This window comes from Callithrix jacchus, chromosome X (assembly GCF_049354715.1).
Source record: "Callithrix jacchus isolate 240 chromosome X, calJac240_pri, whole genome shotgun sequence".
NCBI lineage: Eukaryota > Metazoa > Chordata > Mammalia > Primates > Cebidae > Callithrix > Callithrix jacchus.
This window is the reverse complement of record NC_133524.1, coordinates 98,755,945-98,775,573: the sequence shown is the minus strand read 5'-3', so window position 1 is coordinate 98,775,573 and position 19,629 is coordinate 98,755,945. Positions and strand designations below refer to the sequence as shown.

At 41.4% G+C, this 19,629-nt stretch overlaps 1 protein-coding gene across 1 annotated transcript; it reads right to left on the bottom strand.

Moving 5' to 3' along the window:
- Window positions 1-456: 456 nt before the first annotated feature.
- Window positions 457-19,343, bottom strand: LOC100386998 (nuclear RNA export factor 2-like). The gene is made up of 21 exons (XM_035288551.3): window positions 19,082-19,343; window positions 11,178-11,361; window positions 10,800-10,932; window positions 9,603-9,686; window positions 9,390-9,494; window positions 9,192-9,272; window positions 9,022-9,091; window positions 8,778-8,866; window positions 8,557-8,664; window positions 8,258-8,367; window positions 6,525-6,561; window positions 6,038-6,106; window positions 5,900-5,955; window positions 5,646-5,753; window positions 5,471-5,529; window positions 5,248-5,363; window positions 5,097-5,139; window positions 4,353-4,425; window positions 3,678-3,860; window positions 864-924; window positions 457-725 (listed from the first exon to the last, which is right to left on the bottom strand). The coding sequence occupies exons 1-20, from the start codon at window positions 19,083-19,085 to the stop codon at window positions 903-905; spliced, it is 1,734 nt and encodes a 577-aa protein (XP_035144442.1). The 5' UTR covers window positions 19,086-19,343; the 3' UTR covers window positions 457-725; window positions 864-902.
- Window positions 19,344-19,629: the final 286 nt, after the last annotated feature.

Genomic DNA, 19,629 nt, shown 5'->3' with positions numbered 1-19,629 from the left:
CTGCTGTTCTTTGTTTAGAAGTGAAAAAAAAATGGCTGAACCTCTTCAAGAATATGGAGCACCAAGTATCAGCTCTCTGAGGAATGAGCTGGGCAGATGGGCTGAGCCTCCCCTGAAGGTGGTAACCTGAGGCTCCTTCTAGCATAGTGCACCTTCAAGAAAGGGAGGGGTTGGGACAGTGGATGGAAGCCCCTGGTGTGCCAAGGTAACAAGCCTGCTTCTGTTGGGCTCCAGGTCGAGCATCTGACAGAGTTCCACTGTCTCTCAAGGCCAAGGCCAATCTCTGGAAGGAGCATGTGTCCTTTCTCATCAGGATTTATTGACAAATTACGTATGAAGGCAAGCCCTATCAATATATCTGCTAAGGCGAGCCAGGGATGAACAGGGATGCAGGGCCTTTCAGTCCTGGCCCCGCTAGCTCATGGTTAGGGGAAGAGCAATCCAGGACACACAGTGTACAACATGTAACTCTTTATTATGAAAATAATGGTGATCATGAGTGGGGTGAATACACAGAAAAACTGGCTCTTTGAGTTGTTATGTCACTCGCCCGGCAAGTTAACTTTGGCATTCTGGTCGGCCAGGCCTCCAACCCCAATCCTGGGCATGGTCTTAGGCTGGTGAAAAAAGGAAACAAAGCAGATGTCAATGAAGACAAAGAAGACATCAAAGGGCTCCTTTTAGCGGATTTGCTTGAGGACTTCTACTGGGATCTTGCTCTTGGCCTAGAGGAAGTAAAGAAAAGAAGTCGGGTTGTCCAATGAGCCAGATGCTCTGGGTTCCATACTCAGACTACCTGGGCTACAATTTTCTGGCCTTTCTGGAAACATCCATGTTTTGTCCACTTGATTCTCAGATCTCACCTGGATCATAGTGAAAACCTGGTCAGCTTTGGTGTAGTTCTACTCACTGTCCTGAAGACACCTATGGGAGAAGAACAAGTGATCTCTGACACGCTGACTATGCTACTTTTTGCTGGGACACATGTACCAATATGAGCACCATTGTAGGGAAAACTAAAATGCCAGTTGCTGACATTCATGCCCACTAGAATTCAAAGCAGAAAAACAGGGTTGTTCAAATGAACAAGAGTTTAATACATATTGACAAAAAAAGATGTTCAAGAAATAACAAATAGAAATTCAAAAATGAAAATTATCCACTAATTTTTAAATTGTGATATAAGACAGCATTCACCATTTTAAGGTGTATAATTCAATATTTTTTCTAGTATATTTACAAGATTGTGCAACCATTCCAATTTTATCTACCCAAAACATTTTCACCACCTTAAAAAAAATACTCCTTACCTGTTAGAGGTCACTCTTCATTCCCCTTTTTGCCCAGACCCTGGTTACCATTAATCTGTTACCTGTCTCTGTGGATTTGCCTATCTGGGCATTTTATATAAACGGACTTGTACAACATGTAGTCTTTTGTGATTGGCTGCTTTCACTTAGCATATTATTTTCTTGAACTCTTGACCTCAGGTGATCCACCCACCTCGGCCTCCCAAAGTGCTGGGATTACAGGCGTTAGCCACCGTGCCCAACTGACTTAGCATAATATTTTCAAGGGTCATCCATGTTATAGCATGTATCACAACCTCATTCTATTTTATTGCTGAGTAATATTTCATTATATGAACATATCACATTTGATTTATCTTCATAAATTGATGAATATTTGGATTGTTTCCATTTTTGACTATTATGAATAATTCTGCTATAAACACTCATGTTCAAGTTTTTGTGTGAACATAAGTTTTCATCTCTCTTGGTGTAATTGCTCTGTCATACAGAAATTCCATATTTGCCATTTTGAGGAACTGCCAAACTATTTTCCACAGTGGCTGCATCATTTTCCATTCTTACCAGCAATGTATGAGGGTTGCATTTTATCCACATCTTTGTCAAGATTTAAAAATAAATTAATTTTTAATTGACACATAATTGTACATATTTATGGGGTACATAATGATGCTTCAATACATGCAATGTACAGTAAACAGATGAATGTAATTAGCATATCCATCATCTTAAATATTTATCTTTGTTTTGGGAACATTTAGTGTCCTCCTAGCTATTTGAAACTACATATTATTAACTATAGTCATTCTACAATGCTGTAAAACAGTGGAACTTATTCCTCCTATGTAGCTGTAATTTTCTATCTTTAAATGAAACTCTACCTATTGTTTCCCCCCATCAACACTTTTTTTTTCATTTTCAAAAAATGGTAGCCATCCTGCTGTGTGTGAAGTGATACCTCAGTGTGATTTAGATTTGCATTTTCCAGATGACTAATGATGTTTAGTATCTTTCCATGTGCTTTTGGATACTTTTTTTTTTTTTTGGAGAAATATCTGTTTGGATTCTTTCCTATTTTAATTGGGTTATTTTCATTTTTATGGTTGAATTCTAAGAGTTCTTTATATATTCTGAATACAAGTCCCTTATCAGGTGTATAATAGGCAAATATTTTCTCTGATTCTTGTCTTTTCACTTTATTGATAGTGTCTTTTGGTGCAAAACAAGTTTTAAATTTTGAAGAAATCCACTTTATCTAATTTTGTGTGTGTATGTGTGTGTTGTTATATGTCAGAAACCATTGCCTAATTCAAGGTCACAAAGATTCACTCTTTTGTTTCCTTCTAAGATTTTTATAGTTTTAGTTCTAACTTTTAGGCCTTTGACTATGTTGATTTATTTTTTTGTATACGGCATAAGATAGGGGTACAAATTCATTGTTTGTGAGTGGATATCCAGTTGTGCCTGCACCAGTTGTGAAAAGGCTATTCTTTATCCACTGGCTTTTTTTTTTTTGGCACTCCGGTTGAAAATCAATTGACCATAAAGGTAAGGATTTTGTTTTATTTTGGACTCTCGTTTTATTGCATTGATCTATATGTCTATTCCTAGATCTGTATCACTTAATATGGATTGATTATTGTAGCTTTGTAGTAAGACTGCAGTAACTTTGTAGTGGGTCCTCCAACTTTATTCTTTTTCAAAATTATTTTTTATTCTGCATTCATTGTATTTTCATTTCAATGGTAGTGTTAACCTCTAAATTTCCACAAAGAAGCCAGCTGGGATTTTGATATGGATTGCATTTGCATTGAATCTATAAATAAATTTGGAGAGTATTGCCATTTTAACAATATTAAGTCTTCCAATCCAGGGACATGGGATGCCATTCCATTTATTTAGGTCTTCCTTAATTTCTTTCTATAATATACTGCAGATTTCAAAGTAAATGTTTTAGATTTTTTTGTTAAATTTGTTCCTATGTTATTTTTATCCTATTGTACGTGGAATTGTTTTCTTAATTTTATTTTCTTATTTTTTATTACAGGTATATAGTAATACAATTGGCTTTTGTATATTGATTTTGTATTCTCAAACAATGCAGAACTTATTTATTAATTTTAATAGATTTTTGTGTTGTTTACATAGGATTTTATATATACAACATCATGTCATGTGATCTGAACACTATATTGTTTAAAAATTAATTTCATCATCACTATCAATTAATATATATACTTTATGAGCCCGCTCAGTTTTGGAAGCACAACATCTAAATAGTTTTTTTACAAATTAACTGAAAGTTTCCATTTTTCACTCCCCACTCTTCCCAGTTCACATCTATCCTGAAAGACTCCCAGCACTCACTTCTGAGACTGCTCAAGGTTCATCCCAGACTGGGTGGAGACAGTATGCATCGTTTCTTGCTTCTCCTGGGAGAGGGTGGGCAAGGAGCTGGAGAAGGGTGCAGGCAATGGGATGGAGAAGGCACTCTGGGTCTCTTTCATGCTGGCATTCCTCAGTATCAGCTCGTCATTCACAATATACAGACTGAAGAAAAGATAAGCCCTCAGACAACTGGAAAAATAAACAACCCCACACTTTCAACAATGATCCTGCTTCCACTACCACTGAGGAAGCATATTACTTCCAAGCACCTACTCTGCCCACCTTTCAGATTCCTTGGCTGGTAGGCTTTATCCCTGCTGCAGAGTCTACCTTTGGAGAGGTTGTCTACCAGTTTCCCTAGATTTGTAGATTTAACCCCAATGCATTTACAGTTTACAAAATAAGTAGACATCCCATTTTCAGAAAAGGACTGAGTCACAGAGAAATCTTATGACTGTATGAAAAGACACACAACTAATTAGTAAGTATTGTGGCCAAAAAGAAAATCTGGTATTCTCCTAATCTAGACCTCTCTTTGGATCTATCAGTTGGCTTTACATGGTACTGAGAACTCCCCGAGGACTACACCACCACATTCCCACACCACTGACTCTAGGACAGGATGGGTGCTCCCAGCCAAAACACAGCACTTACTTGGAATTGCTGAAAGAAGTCAAGATGAAGGTTCGGGTGAAGGCAAGAACAGAACCTGGAGACTCTCCTTCCACTTTAACAACAACAAACAATGATACCTCCTTACAGTTGCACATGCTTTACACATTCACACTGGGTTCTCCAGTCAGGGAGATAATCTTGTGGTATCCTGAAGGGAGCCAGGCTGGGACAACTTTTCAGTGAGAGTCAGGAGGGGGTTTCAGGGATTTAGAGGGCAACAGTAGGAACAATTGGCTCCCAGGGATAGAACCCCCTAACATGTGTCAGGTCTCTTGACAAACATAGGTTCACTTGATTCATTTTACACATTTGCCCAAGAGATGACCTTACAAACCCATTTTGCAAATGAGGAAACTGAGGGATTAGGTAACAGGACAATGTCCAAAGTTTGCAAAGAACCTGGGATGAGAGCCATTAAACTCTACAGCCTGTGACCCTAACGGCTGAGCTGTCCAGGTGCAGACAGGCATGGATGTAGATCAGGAAGTAATGACGTTTGGGAACAAAACTTGGGAGAGAGGAAGAACATAAAGGGAAGGGAACAAAAGGAAAGAGCACAAAGATAACAGAAAGTTGGGAGGAGAGGAAGACCACAAATGGAGAAGAAGAATGCAAGGGGAGGGGAGAAGAGCAACCTGGGAAGCTGAGAGAGTTCTCAGAGTAAGCCCAGCCTGGGGATGGGAGTAATGAGTGATCTGGAGAGGAGAATCTATAAACACTCACCTTCCTTAAATACTCCATTGACAGAAAAGAAGAGCATCCTTTCCTGAAAGGGAAGAAGAAAAAACTAGAGCCTTCATCATCCTACCTACCTCCCTACTTCCTACCTGCTTCACCTCTCTGGGCCTGACTGAGGAAGTAAGCAGGTGCTCACCGTCTGGATGCACAAGTCTACCACATAGGAGTTAAGGTCATGCTGAGTTCTGGGCAATACACTGAGGGAGTCCACAATCTCATGTTTTGTGTGCTTCAGCAGCTGAACCCTCAGGCCTGTGTGAGAAAGTGAAGCAATGGGGGCTGCCACATCCTGCCCCCGTACCCTATTATTGACTCCCCACCCCATTTCCCATGCTGATCTTCCCCCACCACACGCTCACGAGAGTCCTTGATATTCTTTATATTCCTGCTGTCCTTTAAGTACTTTTCCAAGTTGCTTCTAGGAGAAAAAGAGGAACAGGAGTGGGTGGTACAGCCAATGCAGACGTTTCCAGGAATTGCCCTTTGCAAGGAAGCCACATGGCCCCAGACCAGAGTCAGAGCTGAGATACTCACGGTGCTGGGTCCTCAGGGTTGAGGGGAATGCTCAGGGAGAAGCAGGCCTTGTCATGGTAAACACTAAGGAGACCCTTTCTATCTTCAGAGTCATAGATCAAGTAATACCTGTGAAAGAGAAGTGGGGATAGGCTATTTCTGAGGCCTGGGCCCCAAATGAGACTTGAAGACCCCCTAAACACATGAATAGACATTTGCCTGGGGGGCCTGTCTTGTCTCAACCTTCCCCTGACTCATGATTTTGGGGTACTTACTGAAGCAGGAACTGAAGTATCAGATTCTTTATGATCTCAGATCCTTTATAGCTTTCCTGGAATCAAAAGACGCCTTGAAGCTATGTGGTTTTAAAAACATCCCTTACAATACCTCAAATCTTGATGGTCCCTCCTTACCTTACAAGGTTTTATTATCTCAGGGGCTTCAATGCCCATTATAATTGGAGATGCTAAATCCTGGCCATCCTGAGAAAGGAAAGAAGTAGTCAGCAGTGCATACCAGGGAGGTAGAGCTGGATGAGTGAGGAGATAAACAAGCCCAGAGGGAACGAGGATCAGAGGTGAGGTGTGAAATGGCTCCCTCAAAATTCTCTCAGCAAGACAACAGCTGGAGTCTTCAACAGTGGGTCTTGGAAGCCTCTATTATTAGATGCAATTTTTGTGTGAATTAATGAGTGTGAGTGTGTGTGTGTGTGTGTGTGTGTGTTTATGGACATTTTATTCCAGGGAGAATATTCTTGTTTTCTTTCAGGAATCTTTGCCTCTAAAATGGATGAGGGTCTGATAAAAACATTTAATTTAGGCAAGACCCAAAGGACTTGAGGGTAGGCATGGAGGTCATGTACTTGAGTAAGAGGAGACAGTGATGATGGTAAATACTTACCAGGCGTAACAACTCTGGGAAACATTCCAGGATGGTACTGTCCATAACCAAAAATAGAATAAAGTGACTGACAGTTTAGGGTTGCATAGCCTCTTTCCTCCCTCTCGTCCCCCTCTCCCTCTCCCTCTCCTTTCTCGTGGTTAGCTTCCACCTAGACTGCCCTGACTCTCCTTTCTCCAGTGCCACAAGCAGCAGCATTGGGAGCTCCAGAGGTTTCTTCCCCTTCCTCTCTCCCTCCCTCCCTCCCTCCCTCCCTCCCTCCCTCCCTCCCTCCCTCCCTCCCATCCTCCCTTACTCACCTTTGTCCAAATCCCCAGGGAAGGCTCCACAGGGAGCAGGAAATGGGGTGGGAGCAGGAAATGGGGTGGGAGCTCAGTGCTCTGCTACCTCATTGGCTATCCATCAACCTGCCTATCCAGGCCCTGGCCAAGAGCAAGTCAGCCCTTAGGGACGGCCCAGGATGCTGGGAAAGCGAGGTGAGTGAGGCTGCACTCAGGAGGCAAGAAGGGGAAGGCAGGGGGGTTGACAACAGAAACGGAGTGAAAGGTGGGAGACATGGGGGAGACATAGGAGATGAGAGACAAAGGAGAAGCAGGATGCAAAGCAAAGGGAAGGGAAAGATGCTCTACTGTGGGGGTGGACTTCAGGGAGGAAGAGAGGAGAAAAGGGCTCCCCTGCTGCAGCCCTTTCCCTCACCGCCCCCTGGCTGGCCCTGGGGACTGAGGCAGGAAAGGAAAACATGTACCTATTGGGCTGGGGCCCACTGGATGCAGCTGGAGCCTTTCTCACCTGTGTGAGCTCAGTCTGAGCTGGGCATGGGAGACAGAGCAGCCACGGGGACAGGAGACCTTCTTCCAGGAGGAGTGAAGGGTCAGGCCCCAGCTCAGCATGGGGTTCAGAGTCTGGGGACCCCCTATCACAACCACTGCATTCTCTTCTGATGGTCCCTGGCACCTGTGCCCCTCTGTCCTGGCTACCCAGGGCTCCTCTGAGGCACCAGGCAAGATGATATGAGGTGTGGATGGAAGGAGGGGCAGTGCCCTGAGAGGCCTGTCCTTCTGTCTCCTCAATCTCCTCTGCCCACTGCCTCAAGAAGGTGACCCACTTATGGTTCCCTGACTCAGAAAACCCAGGTTTCTCCCCAAGGAGGGCCCAGCTCCTGGCATTGGGTCAGAGGAAGAAATGGCATAATAGCAGCCACCCAGGGCCTCAGCCCTCAGCATGGGGCAGAGAAGCCCCCATGCCAGCCCAGGACAGGTGCAGGGACCTTTTTGGAGCATGAGAAGGAGAATCCCCCTCGGGACTTGGGAGGGAAACCCTGTCTCAGCATGGAGGCAGGAAGACCTGGGCTGGGAGACTCTTCTTGGTCCAAGGCACCAGCATCAGAATATTGCTGGTCCTGGGGAGGTGGGTGAGCCCTGCTCCCTGGAGCACACTCACAGAAGGTGTGCTGGAGGAGGCTGGGCGGAGACAAGTGGGAAACACCACAGAGCAGATGAAAAGGGGAGCATGCCAGAGGAAGGAAAGGAGACTGCTAAGCACAGATGAGTAAGTGACACCAAGAGAGGAGTGTGTGTGTGTGTGTGTGTGTGTGTGTGTGTAGGAGGGGAGGAGGTCTGTGGTCCTCCCAGAGGACCAAGGCTGCCTCTCCCTGCAGAAGGGCACTTTCAGATATAGCTCAGTCATTCAGGGAGCAAAGGTGCCCAGGAAGGGCGACAGGGGTTGCCACTGACCTTACATAGGTGGACTGGTCAGAGAAGGTGCTGCATAAGGGGTTCTCTTCTAGCCACAGCTCTTCAAGCTTCAGCCCTTTCACCTTGTCCAACTCCCACACCGACTTCAGCTAAGAAAGATGGGGAGAAAACTGTAGGAGGGCCAGGGAAAGACAGACACCTGGGACCCTGGGCCCCAAATTCCCCCAACCCTCACAGTCACCTACAGACACCAGACACCTCTGCCTGCCTGTTGCCATCATCCTGATGTATACTGTCATTCACCCTCCACCCAAGTTGATCTGGCTCCCTCTTCTCACCTCATTTTTGGAGAGGTTCAGGATCTTGACTTTGGGGGCCTTCTCTGTAATGTCAGACAGGCTATCCAGCTGGTACAGTTTGTTGTTGCACAAGTTCAAAGACAGTAGCTATTGGGTAAGAACAGTTAGAGTGATGGATAGTATCTTGAGCCGTGGAGACAAATCTGCCTTTAACCCCATCTCTTCCACCCCTCTAATTAAATAGTAGCACTGGGCCTCACCTCAGGAAAATTTGTTGAAATGATCTTCAGAATGGCAGTCATGTCGTTTCTTCTATTCAGGCTTATATCAAAATGATGTTTCACCAAGTCTTCAGGAAGCCAAGAGAAGGGAATCAGAAGGCTGGGAGGGCCCAGCTAGATCAGCACCAGCATCAACCCCTCCCAAAGTTGCCATCTCTAAGTCTCCCTCCCAGGCAGACTGCTCTGCCCCTACTTGCCTTAGAATTGTTGCTGTCAGCCATACCTGGGTCAAAGCAGAAACTCTGGAGATCAAGAGCTTGCTGGGAGACATCATATCGTTTCTTCATGGTCAGCTGCAGAGGTAGAGATGAAGAAAGAAGCTCTGAGGCTCTGGTGGTGGTGACAGGGAAATATAGGGGTGGGGGAAGAAGAGGTGCCTTGAGTCTGTACTACCTTTAGCTGTGTCATCACTTTTGGTTTCATCTTTTTCTGCATAGACCTGGGGTCAGTAGAAAGATCGACAAAAACAAATACCTGCAACAAGATGAGGCAAGGTGACACCAGGACTTCTAATCTCAAAAAGACAATGGCTAGTCCATGGCCTGTCCTCCTTTCCAGAGATTACATATCAGGAATATTGTTGACATATACCTTTTGGTTTTCCTCATCATGAATCTTACAGTTGACTTTCTTTAATGCACAGGCAGCATGAACATCCTGGACAAAGAAGTGGGCCCGATTTTTGTTGTAGTGGAACTACAGGAAGTGAAGGCAAGAGTAACAGTGTCAGAGGCCAGTGGTCCCTTCTGAGTTTGGCCTCTCCCCCCCTGTGCCCACTCATCTGGATTCACCATATTCTCTTACATTGACTGGAGTGAAGGCGACATTGCAATGACTCTGGATTGAATTCACTATCCATGTCTTATCATACTTTATCCCACAAGGAATCTAACGGTGAAAAGAAGAGATGGGAGAGAAGAGAGACAACATGGAACTAAGCCTGGAAAGTAAACCCAACTAAGGTTATTCTAACCTTCTAGTGGAGCTTCAAAAGACTTCTAAGACAGGAACCATTAACATAATTTCAACTTTTTATTTTTTTGCCAGACATGGAATTCCTAGTTGTTGTCTTTACTCTTTATTCCAAATTTACACCCAAGATAATAAAATTCAGATGCTCTCAATGATCTTTTTCTAAGGTGCTAGGAGATTCTACCTATTGAAGACCCAGCCTGCATCTCTGACAAGAACTCCAGAAACTCAACACCACTACACTCAGCTTGAGCCATGAGGCATCTGGTGGAGAGCTGCTCCATCTTCTTGGCAGTAGTTTCCACCTTTGTTTTAGACAATCTCTTGTGCCCTCTTGCAGTCAGCCTGTTCACTTTACATTGTTTTTCTGAACCTGCCCTTAGATGTTAACTCCCCCTGTCCTCTGAAAAAAATATCTAGTCTTTCTTTCTTTCTCTCTTTCTTTCTTTCCCTCCCTCCCTCCTTTCCTCCCTCCCTCCCTCCTTTCCTCCCTCCCTCCCTCCCTCCCTCCTTTCCTCCCTCCCTCCCTCCTTTCCTCCCTCCTTTCCTCCCTCCCTCCCTCCTTTCCTCCCTCCCTCCCTCCCTCCCTCCCTCCTTCCTTCCTTCCCTCCCACCCTCCCTTCCTCCCTCTCTCCCTCCCTTTGTCTTTCTGTCTTTTTTTCACAGATTTTTGCTTTTGTTGCCCAGGCTGGAGGGCAATGGTGCAATCTCTGCTCACTGCAACCTCCATCTCCCAGATTCAAGCGATTCTGCTGCCTCAGCCTCCTGCGTAGCTGGGATTACAGACATGTGCCACCACACCTGGCTAATTTTTGTATTTTTAGTAGACAGGATTTTACCATGTTGGTCAAGCTGGTGGTGAATTTCTGACCTCCAGTGATCTGCCCACCTCGGTCTCCCAAAGTGTTGGGATTACAGACATGAGCCACTGCGCCCTGCCAATATCTAGTATTTTTACACGTGATTAACACAACTCTCCCTGACCCGCCTTTCCTGCATATTTTTTTGTCATTTTCTCAGGACACTCACTGTGACCTTGAACCAGGTCCCCGGGTCTCCATTCTCTGTGTTCTTCTCCACTTCTCTCTCTGGAGAAATTTTATCTTGGTATTCACTATGGCATTTCACAGTCCTACTATTGGGTTGTAAGGTACAGGGGTTGCTATAGGGAAATGGATAAAAATATATGTCTATAAATATATAGAAATGCACAGAAATGTGACATAGTTTTTCATACACCCTAAACTCACTAAAAACCAGGTCTGCAATTAGGATTTCTCAGCCATTACTTCACTTCTAGCATTCCTCAGTTTTTCAACGAGAGGAAAAAAAGAAGACTACAGAGAGCAAAAGAAATACAAAGTTCCAGGGGCTGCTATGTGTGAACCAGCCTGCCTGATCACTTACTTTCTTACTTGGGGGTCCTCGTGGACATCCCTCACCTCCACATTTTCATCATCCTCCTGAAGGTGGGGAGGTGGGAGCTCATACCCATCGTGTTCATCATGAAGGTTCTCGTTTCCAAAATTATCCTGGGAAGAATCTCTGCCTTTATTTTCTCCTTGAGGAGAGCTGTTACCATCACTGTGTTCTGAAATTTGGAACAAAAATACAAATTTGAAGACACATCAGTGGTCACATACCATTTACCATTTCTTGGCCTAACACCATAGTAGGGCAAGCAAAGTGCCAGCTTGCCCTAATTGAGCAGTAACACAACCCCCAGAAAGCAAACTCCTCTACCTGTCCAGATAGGAGGGCCTTTTCTTACAGATGACATAATTAGGGAAGAAATCTTAAAGGAGGAGGTAACTGTATGGAACCATTTGGAAAACGGAGCAGAATTTATAAAGAACAGAAGTGTGAATGTTCATAGATTAGACAGGACATCAACCACACCCCAGGAAGGATCCAAATCTTGCCTTCTCTTGTGCCTCTGCAGTTTAACAATCTCACCAACACATGATTGGCAACCTCTCTCACACCTCCCAAATGCAATCAGCCATGAAATTGATTTTATTAATAATCAGCAAGCTGTACTTGTCTCTTCTAATGCAACCTTTCATGACAGAGTAGATTGATGTATCATCCTACTAAACTGTCTCTTTGCCTCCAGCCTTGCCTTCAACAGTACTCTTTTTGAAATACACAGAGTGAGCTGTCTTTTTGCTGAGCCTGAAATGCCTTTCAGCTGAGAAGACAATGCTTCTAACCTCTTCTATAACAAGGAGTTGAACAATGATCAGAAATGATAGGTGTCAACTACAATTTCCAAGTGCTTAGAGATTTTTCTGTGGTCAGAGAGAATAATCTGTATGACTTTCATTCTTTTAAATTTTCTGAGGTTTGTTTGATGGCCCAGGACATGGTCTGTCTCTGTGAACATAGTTTATCATGAATGTTGTAAGATATGTGGAAAAAAGTATGCTCTGCTGTTGTTGGGGATGTTGAAGGCCCCAGTGATACTTGTGAACTTGGCTATTTTAGCTCCATCAGTATTTGTTTCATGTATTTTCAGCCTCTGCTGTTTGGGTGTGTACCCAGGATTATTCCATCTTCCTGGTGGATTGATCCTTTTATCATTATGTAATATCATTTTTGTTTCTACAGATTTTCTTTGCTAGCAAGTCTACTTTATCAAATATTGTGGACTCAGGTATGCTTATTATGTGTTTCAGTTATATTTCACAATGTATTTACGCCTAGGAATTTCCTTGTTCACCCTCCATATTCCCCATCAACATGTTCAATTAACCATGTGGCAAGATTTGGAAGTTTAATTTACAGCTACAAAAATAAGATAGTATCAGTTCTCTTTCCCATAAGCATACTGATGAAGGATATTTTATTTTTATCACATTCAACAGCAACAATAATAATACTAGTGGTTTTGAAGGTGGAGATTAAGGATATTAGACTATTTGAAGCGAGCTTCCTTTTGGCATCTAAATGTAATGTTCTCTAGGTTTGTATTTAATTTAATTTATATATATTTTATTGAGACATGGTCTTACTCTGTCACCTAGGCTGGAGTGCAGAGGTATGATCTTGGCTCACTGCAACTTCCACCCCTCAGGCTCCAGTGAATCTTCCCACCCCAGCCTCCCAAATAGCTGGGACTATAGGTGCACACCACCATGCTAGGCTATTTTAAAAAAATTTTTTGGTAGACATGGGGTCTCAACATGTTGCCCAGGCTGATTTCGAACTCCTAAGCTCAAGAAATCCTCCTGCCTCAGTCTCCCAAACTTCTGGGATTATAGGCATGAGCCACTGTGCTCATCCATAGATTTGTATTTTATACATATTATATATTAATTACTCCATGTTATCTCAGCACCTACTTGTGAGTAAACATTCTGTTCACTCCTGATCCATTTACAATATAATTGTTACGACCAGGCCTCAGATGAACTCCTCTGGAAAGTCATTGCTTTCACTGTGTGACCCATGGTCAAGATAGTCTTGTTACTCACAACCTTTGGGACCTTTCTTGTAAGGCATCGGAAGTGACATTAAATATAAGTAGAGCATTTGATCCAGAAATATTCAGTCCCTAAAATTTGATGATAGCTTGGAATGCTCTCTTTTTCTCATAATTCACATTCAACTGATCAAGAAATTCTCTGGACTCTACCTTTACAATATATCCAGAGTCTGGCCCCTTTTCATTCCCTCCATTGCTACTACCCTGGCAAGGTCACCAACATCTATCTCCAGGATTACATTGCCTTCCAACTTGTCCCTCTGCTTTTATACTTGCTTCCTCACCATACATTTTCATCATAGCAGGGAGAGTGATTTCCTTAAAGCATAAGTCAAATCTTCTCATTCCGCTGCTCAAAAATCTTTTAACAAACTTCAATCATATTGTAAAAATATCTGTAACCTGCTCTTTTCAGTTAACATTTTACATCATTGCATGTTCAGAAATAATATTTAATTGATTTTTATTATTTATCAAAGTAATATGCTTTCCTTTACAGACTTTGTGGAAATTAAAACTAAGGTCACCTGTTTACCAGAGTAAGAACTGATGGTTGAATCTCATTGAGCTGGAAGCTCAGGAAAGAATAAATATGATTAGTCCAAAATTTATATTTTTCATATTTTCTAAAATGTCTAAATAAAAATTTCTGACTTTAATATAATTTATACATTAGATTATTATTTTAGTTAAAATTTGTTACAAACTTTAATCTACTAATAAAATTTCAAATTTTAATAAATCCTTCAAGTTTTTGCTACTATAAACAATGCTACTAAGAATAGGATTAGGTATACCTTCTATTATTTGTTTATAGTTTGTCATGCAATAATTCTATAAGTGGATTACTTTGATCAAAACATGAATGCTTTCAAATTTAAGAGATTTTTAGAAGTGGCATTTAAAATATATATTTATACTTATTTGCATGCTAATAAAGAGTGAGTGAATCAGCTTATATTCTCACCAGTTCACGAACCATTTTGAAAATTTGTATACATTGATACAAAAATTACCCTTTTAAAGTTTATATTTGAAAAACATTGCCTCAATGTATATATTCATAATTAGGAGGATGGCTGGAAGAGAAGGATCCAGAATTTATTATCAGGGTAATGGCTGAGATATCAGAGAGTAGTTGAGCCTGAGAGACCTGATGTTCTCATAAACAAGAGGCAAACAATCAAGGATGGAAGCATAAGATGACGATGAGCAATGGCAATACGATAAATGAGAAAAAGCTTCTGATATACTGAATCCATGCTAGCTATATACGTCCATCTTGAAAACTTCATGGAAAGCATATTACATGCATTTACCCATTCCTGTGGCATTATCTTCTAAACATTAGAGAGAAGCCACAGTAAAGAAGATAACAATGAGGATAATAAGAAGAACTATACCAAACTCAGCATTTGAAAAAATAAATTTAGAGTTTTTCTTCCAGTAAGGAGAGATTAGTTAAGTTGTACCAAACTTCCAACTGAGAATAACTAGAAAAGTGTGGAAAATCATTTAAAATAAAGATTATTTAAAGGTATCAAAAAGCTAATGATACAGTAAGTTGTTATGGGGGAAACACCAGGGGAAAAAGGAAACTCAGAATGTAATCCTAATCCTTGGGGCTGATTTTTTTCTAGTAGCAGTTGATGATTCCTAAGGATGTAGGTAAGATGCTAAAATGCTGTGAATTTTTGCCAAATTCCTACACAGTCATAGAGCTAAGAGCATAAAATTTGAAGTTGGGCATGTTAAGGAGAGGGGACTTTGGCAAACCACTCAGGCTTAGATAGGAACCTCTAAGAGCTATGTTAAGTAAATATGGGTAAACTGGAAATAGACCAGCCCTCGAAGGAACTGAAGTCCAAATTAATAATCTCAGTCATCAACGAGATTAATTAATCTCGACTAATCAATGGGATTAAAGAGATTTGGGTTTTGCTTGCAACCTAGGAAGTTGACAGAAAAAAAAAATCTTCCCTCAAGCAAGACAACTTCACCTTAGGACTGAAATAAATAAATCTATAATTTATGATATATAGTTCCCTGAAAAAAAATAGGTGAAAAAAGGAGATAAAATGACATGATTAAAAACCAAGCAAGCCAAAAAGAAAAGGAGAATAAAAAACACATAAAATCTGAACAATCAGATAATGGCATTATTGTCAAGGATATAAAAGATTATATTTCAGCCAAGAATTGAAAAATATAAAAAATGAACAGAATTTCTAGAATCTGTAAATGAAATAACTGTAATTAAGAACAATTATGTGATTAACAGCATAACATCATAGATGTACTTTTTTTGCCTTTACCCTTCAGGTGGCAATGTACACTCTGCCTTATCACAGTCTAATGCACATTAGTTCTTTTATATCTCCTTGAACAACAAGAGGGTTTGGAATAGTACGAATACACAAAATGATGAAGGGTACAAAAAGACACAGGGCAAAATTAAAGTAAATACATCAAATATGTTTAATCTGAGTTTTAGAAGGAAGAAAAGAGAAGAGTGTGTACACACTATTTCAAGGTATAATGTTTGAGCAGTTTCAAAAAGTAACAAAAGATGCCAAGTCACAGATGCAAGTAGCAATGTATATTTCAAGTACAGCGGAGTATGAGGAAAACAAAACCCAGGTGCATCATAGTAAAGCTGTTGAAATCCAAAGAAAAAAGCAAATATTCAAAGCAAAATGAAAACAACAGGTTATCTTCAAATGAGCAAAAATAAGGCTGATCAATATATAATTATTAAACAGAAATAATGTAGCTTAAAGAAAGTAATGTTACATATTCAGAGTGCTAAAGTGTAATAGCCATAGGCCTAGAATTGTGTGTTTATTTAACTTCCATTTTTTGAAAGATACAAAGTGGAGGTTAAATAAACATCTGTGATATTGCAAAACATATATTAGATCTTCAACCCTGTTTGCTCGCATACAATTCCTAAAATTTTTATAAACTCCAAAGTGAACTTTTTTTTTTTGAGACAGAGTTTCACTCTTGTTACCCAGGCTGGAGTGCAATGGAGTCATCTCGGCTCACCGCAACCTCTGCCTCCTGGGTTCAGGCAATTCTCCTGTCTCAGCCTCCCGAGTAGCTGGGATTACAGGCGTGCACCACCATGCCCTGCTAATTTTTTGTATTTTTAGTAGAGACGAGGTTTCACCATGTTGACCAGGATGGTCTCGATCTCTTGACCTCGTGATCCACCCGCCTCGGCCTCCCAAAGTGCTGGGATTACAGGCGTGAGCCACCGCGCCTGGCCCAGTGAAGTCTTTTTGTATGCTAGGCTAGCAGCCCCTAGTAGCTTTAGGATGAGGGATGGTCACTGGAAAGAGCAAGGCAGTATTAGAGGGCTGGGACTTTCAAGGGGCTGAAGGATAAGTCAGTCACCAATGACCAATGGATTAATCAGTCATGCATGTATAAAAAGCCAAAGGACAGGGTTCAGAGAGCTTCTGGATAGATGAACACATGAAAATTCCTAGATGGTGGCACACCTGAGGAGGGCATAGAAGCTCCACATCCCTTTTCCTGTACCTTGCCCCATACGTCTCTTTGTCTGTATTATTTGCAATATCCTTTATAATAAGCTAGTAAACATAAGTGCTTCCCTGAGTTCTGTGAGCCATTCTAGCAAATTAATCAAATTCAAAAAGAGGGTCATAGGAACTCCAACTTGAAGGCCATCAGTCAGAAATTCTGAAGGCCCAGACTTCCCACTTATGGTGTCTGAAGGAGGGGGTCAATCTTGGGGACTGAGTCCACAATCTGTGGGATCTGATGCTATCTCCAGGTAATCGAATTTTGACACTATCAAAATTAAATTAGAGGACACACCGCAAGTGTTTACTACAAAACTGATTGCTTGCTTGTGGGTGGGGAAAACTCCCCCACATATTTGGTCACAGAAGTCTTCTGTGCTGATGGTTGTTGTAGAGTGAGAAAATAGAAAAAAGCACTTTAAGTGAGATTTTTTCATACATGTGACTTTTTTTTTTTTTGAGACAGGTCTTGCTTTGTTGCCACCTAGGCTGGACTGCAGTGACATGATGTTGGCTCACTGCAACCTCCTCCTCCTGGGCTGAGGCAATCTCCCACCTTAGACTCTGCAGCTGGGACTACAGGCATGTGCCAGCATGCCTGATTAATTTTTGTTATTTTTTTGTAGAGACGGGGTTTTGCCTTGTTTTCCAGGCTACTTGTGACTGTTTTTTTTTTTTTTTTTTTTTTCTGGAGACAGTCTCACTCTTGTTTCTCAGGCTGGAATGAAATGACACAAACTCAGCTCACCGCAACCTCCATCTCCCAGATTCAAGCGATTCTCCTGTGTCAGTCTCCCAAGTAGCTGGGATTAGAGGTGCGCGCCACCACACCCAGCTAATTTTTGTATTTTTAGTAGAGATGTGGTTTCACCATGTTGGTCAGGCTGGTGTCAAACCCTTGACCTCAAGTGATCCATCTGCCTCAGCCTCCCAAAGTGCTGGGATTACAGGCGTGAGCTACTGCGCCTGGCCCTGCTTGTGACATTTTAATCCAAACGAAAGCTAAGCAAATTTGTCACCAGTCAACTCAAAACTAAAGACTCATCCTCAAAGAAATATGATCCCAGTTTGAGGAATGTAAATACAAGAAGGAATGAAGAATAATGACATTGGCAAATATGTAGGAAAATCTAAATAAATATTTACTATATAATACAGTGATAACATCTTTAAAGAATTTAAATATGTGTTCTCATTGTTCAGCTCCCAAAGTGAGTTCTCTTATAAGGGAGAACATGCAGTTGTTTGGTTTTCTGTTCCTGCATTAGTTTGTTGAGGAAGGGGAACAACACACACAGGGGCCTGTGGTGGGAGGGTTAGGGGAGGGAGAGCACTGGGAAAAATAGCTAATACAGGCTGGGTTTAATACCTAGGTAATGGGTTGATCTGTACAGCAGATCACCATAGCACACATTTACCTGTGTAACAAACCAGCACATCCTGCACATGTACCCTGGAACTTAAGATAAAAATTAAAAATAATTTTATACGCAATAGTATATTGGGAGGGACATTAAGAGAGTTAAAATATTGGAAGCTATCTGTGTTGTCCAAGGATTTGTGAAAGAACTAACATACATTAGACTGTGATAAGGCAAGAATGTGTGTTATAATCTGAAAGGTAGACTACAAAAATAACAAAAGAATGTCACATTATCACGCCAAATGAGAAAAAAATTAACAATTTAAAAATAATTTAAAATTTTACAAAGGAAGAGAGAAAATTAGAACAGGAAAATAGATATAAAGCAAAGAGAAAGATGTTATATTTAAGCCAAATTGTATGTGGAATTATGTTATATGTAATGTACTGAAGGTTTCAAATAAAAAAGCAGAAATCATTAGACTCGATTAAAAATTAATTTAACCAAATGCTCCTTAAAAGTAACATACGTAAAACAAAACACAGGATATTTGAAAAAAAAGGCAAAAAAAACACCATTAAAACACTGACCAAATGAAAGCTCGTATAACCATTCATAAGAGAAAAAATATAGTTTCAGTAAAACATTACTAGAAGAAGAAGGGATATTTTGTAATGATAAATGGTTCAGTTCAACATAAAGATGTTAATAAAACAAATCTATATTTATTTTTTAGTGCAAAGCCAAAATATACATGGCAATAAATTGATGGAATTTGGGCTCTTGCTACTTCCCATTTAAAGGAGACTCTGCTAGGTGTCATGTGGTTTGGATTGGAGGTGGGAAGGGGGCTCAGGCCCTCCTGCCCTGTGGAGACCTGGAACCAAGGCTTCATGCTGACCAACTCACCCATGGTGTGTCCTGAAGGCAGTGACCTTTCACCAATGTCCTCACAGGAGAATCTTTGTGGTCTGGAGCTGGGGGGTTGCAGAAGTTTGAGGAGGGCAGCCAAGGAAGGTGACAGCAAGTCCCAAGCCACTTTGTTAGTGAACAAAATGGAGTCCTTACAGGAAATTCCTTCTTCAAAGGCATAGAGAGGAGACGTCTGGGGGCTAGAGGAGACTTAAGTTCACTATTCTCACTGCCCTCTAGGTTTCCTACCAGCCGGAACTCAAGGGAGTTGTTTCCAAGGGAGATACTCTTGCAGAATTGGTTAGCTCCAATCACGGGTCCTCCGGCCTACGTAATTGTTACAAACAGAGAACTTAGCTATTTAGGCTCTTTCTAATACATTACATTGTATTCCTTCATGGAACACGAGAAAACTTATTTACAGAATCACCAGCTCCTTGCTCTCCCTGAAGTTTACTAATTACAAAATATTAAACACTATGAAATGTGTATTTTGAAAATAAAGTCATTCTGCACCTTCTGTCAATATGATCACCACACGATGA

What these genes read in the sequence shown, in the direction of transcription:
- LOC100386998 (XM_035288551.3), bottom strand. An exon ending in AAGTGATGACACAGCTAAAG is followed by an intron (nt 9,092 to 9,191) that starts GTAGTACAGACT and finishes CTACCTCTGCAG; the next exon opens with CTGACCATGAAGAAACGATA. An exon ending in GACCAGTCCACCTATGTAAG is followed by an intron (nt 6,562 to 8,257) that starts GTCAGTGGCAAC and finishes GGTTATGGACAG; the next exon opens with TACCATCCTGGAATGTTTCC.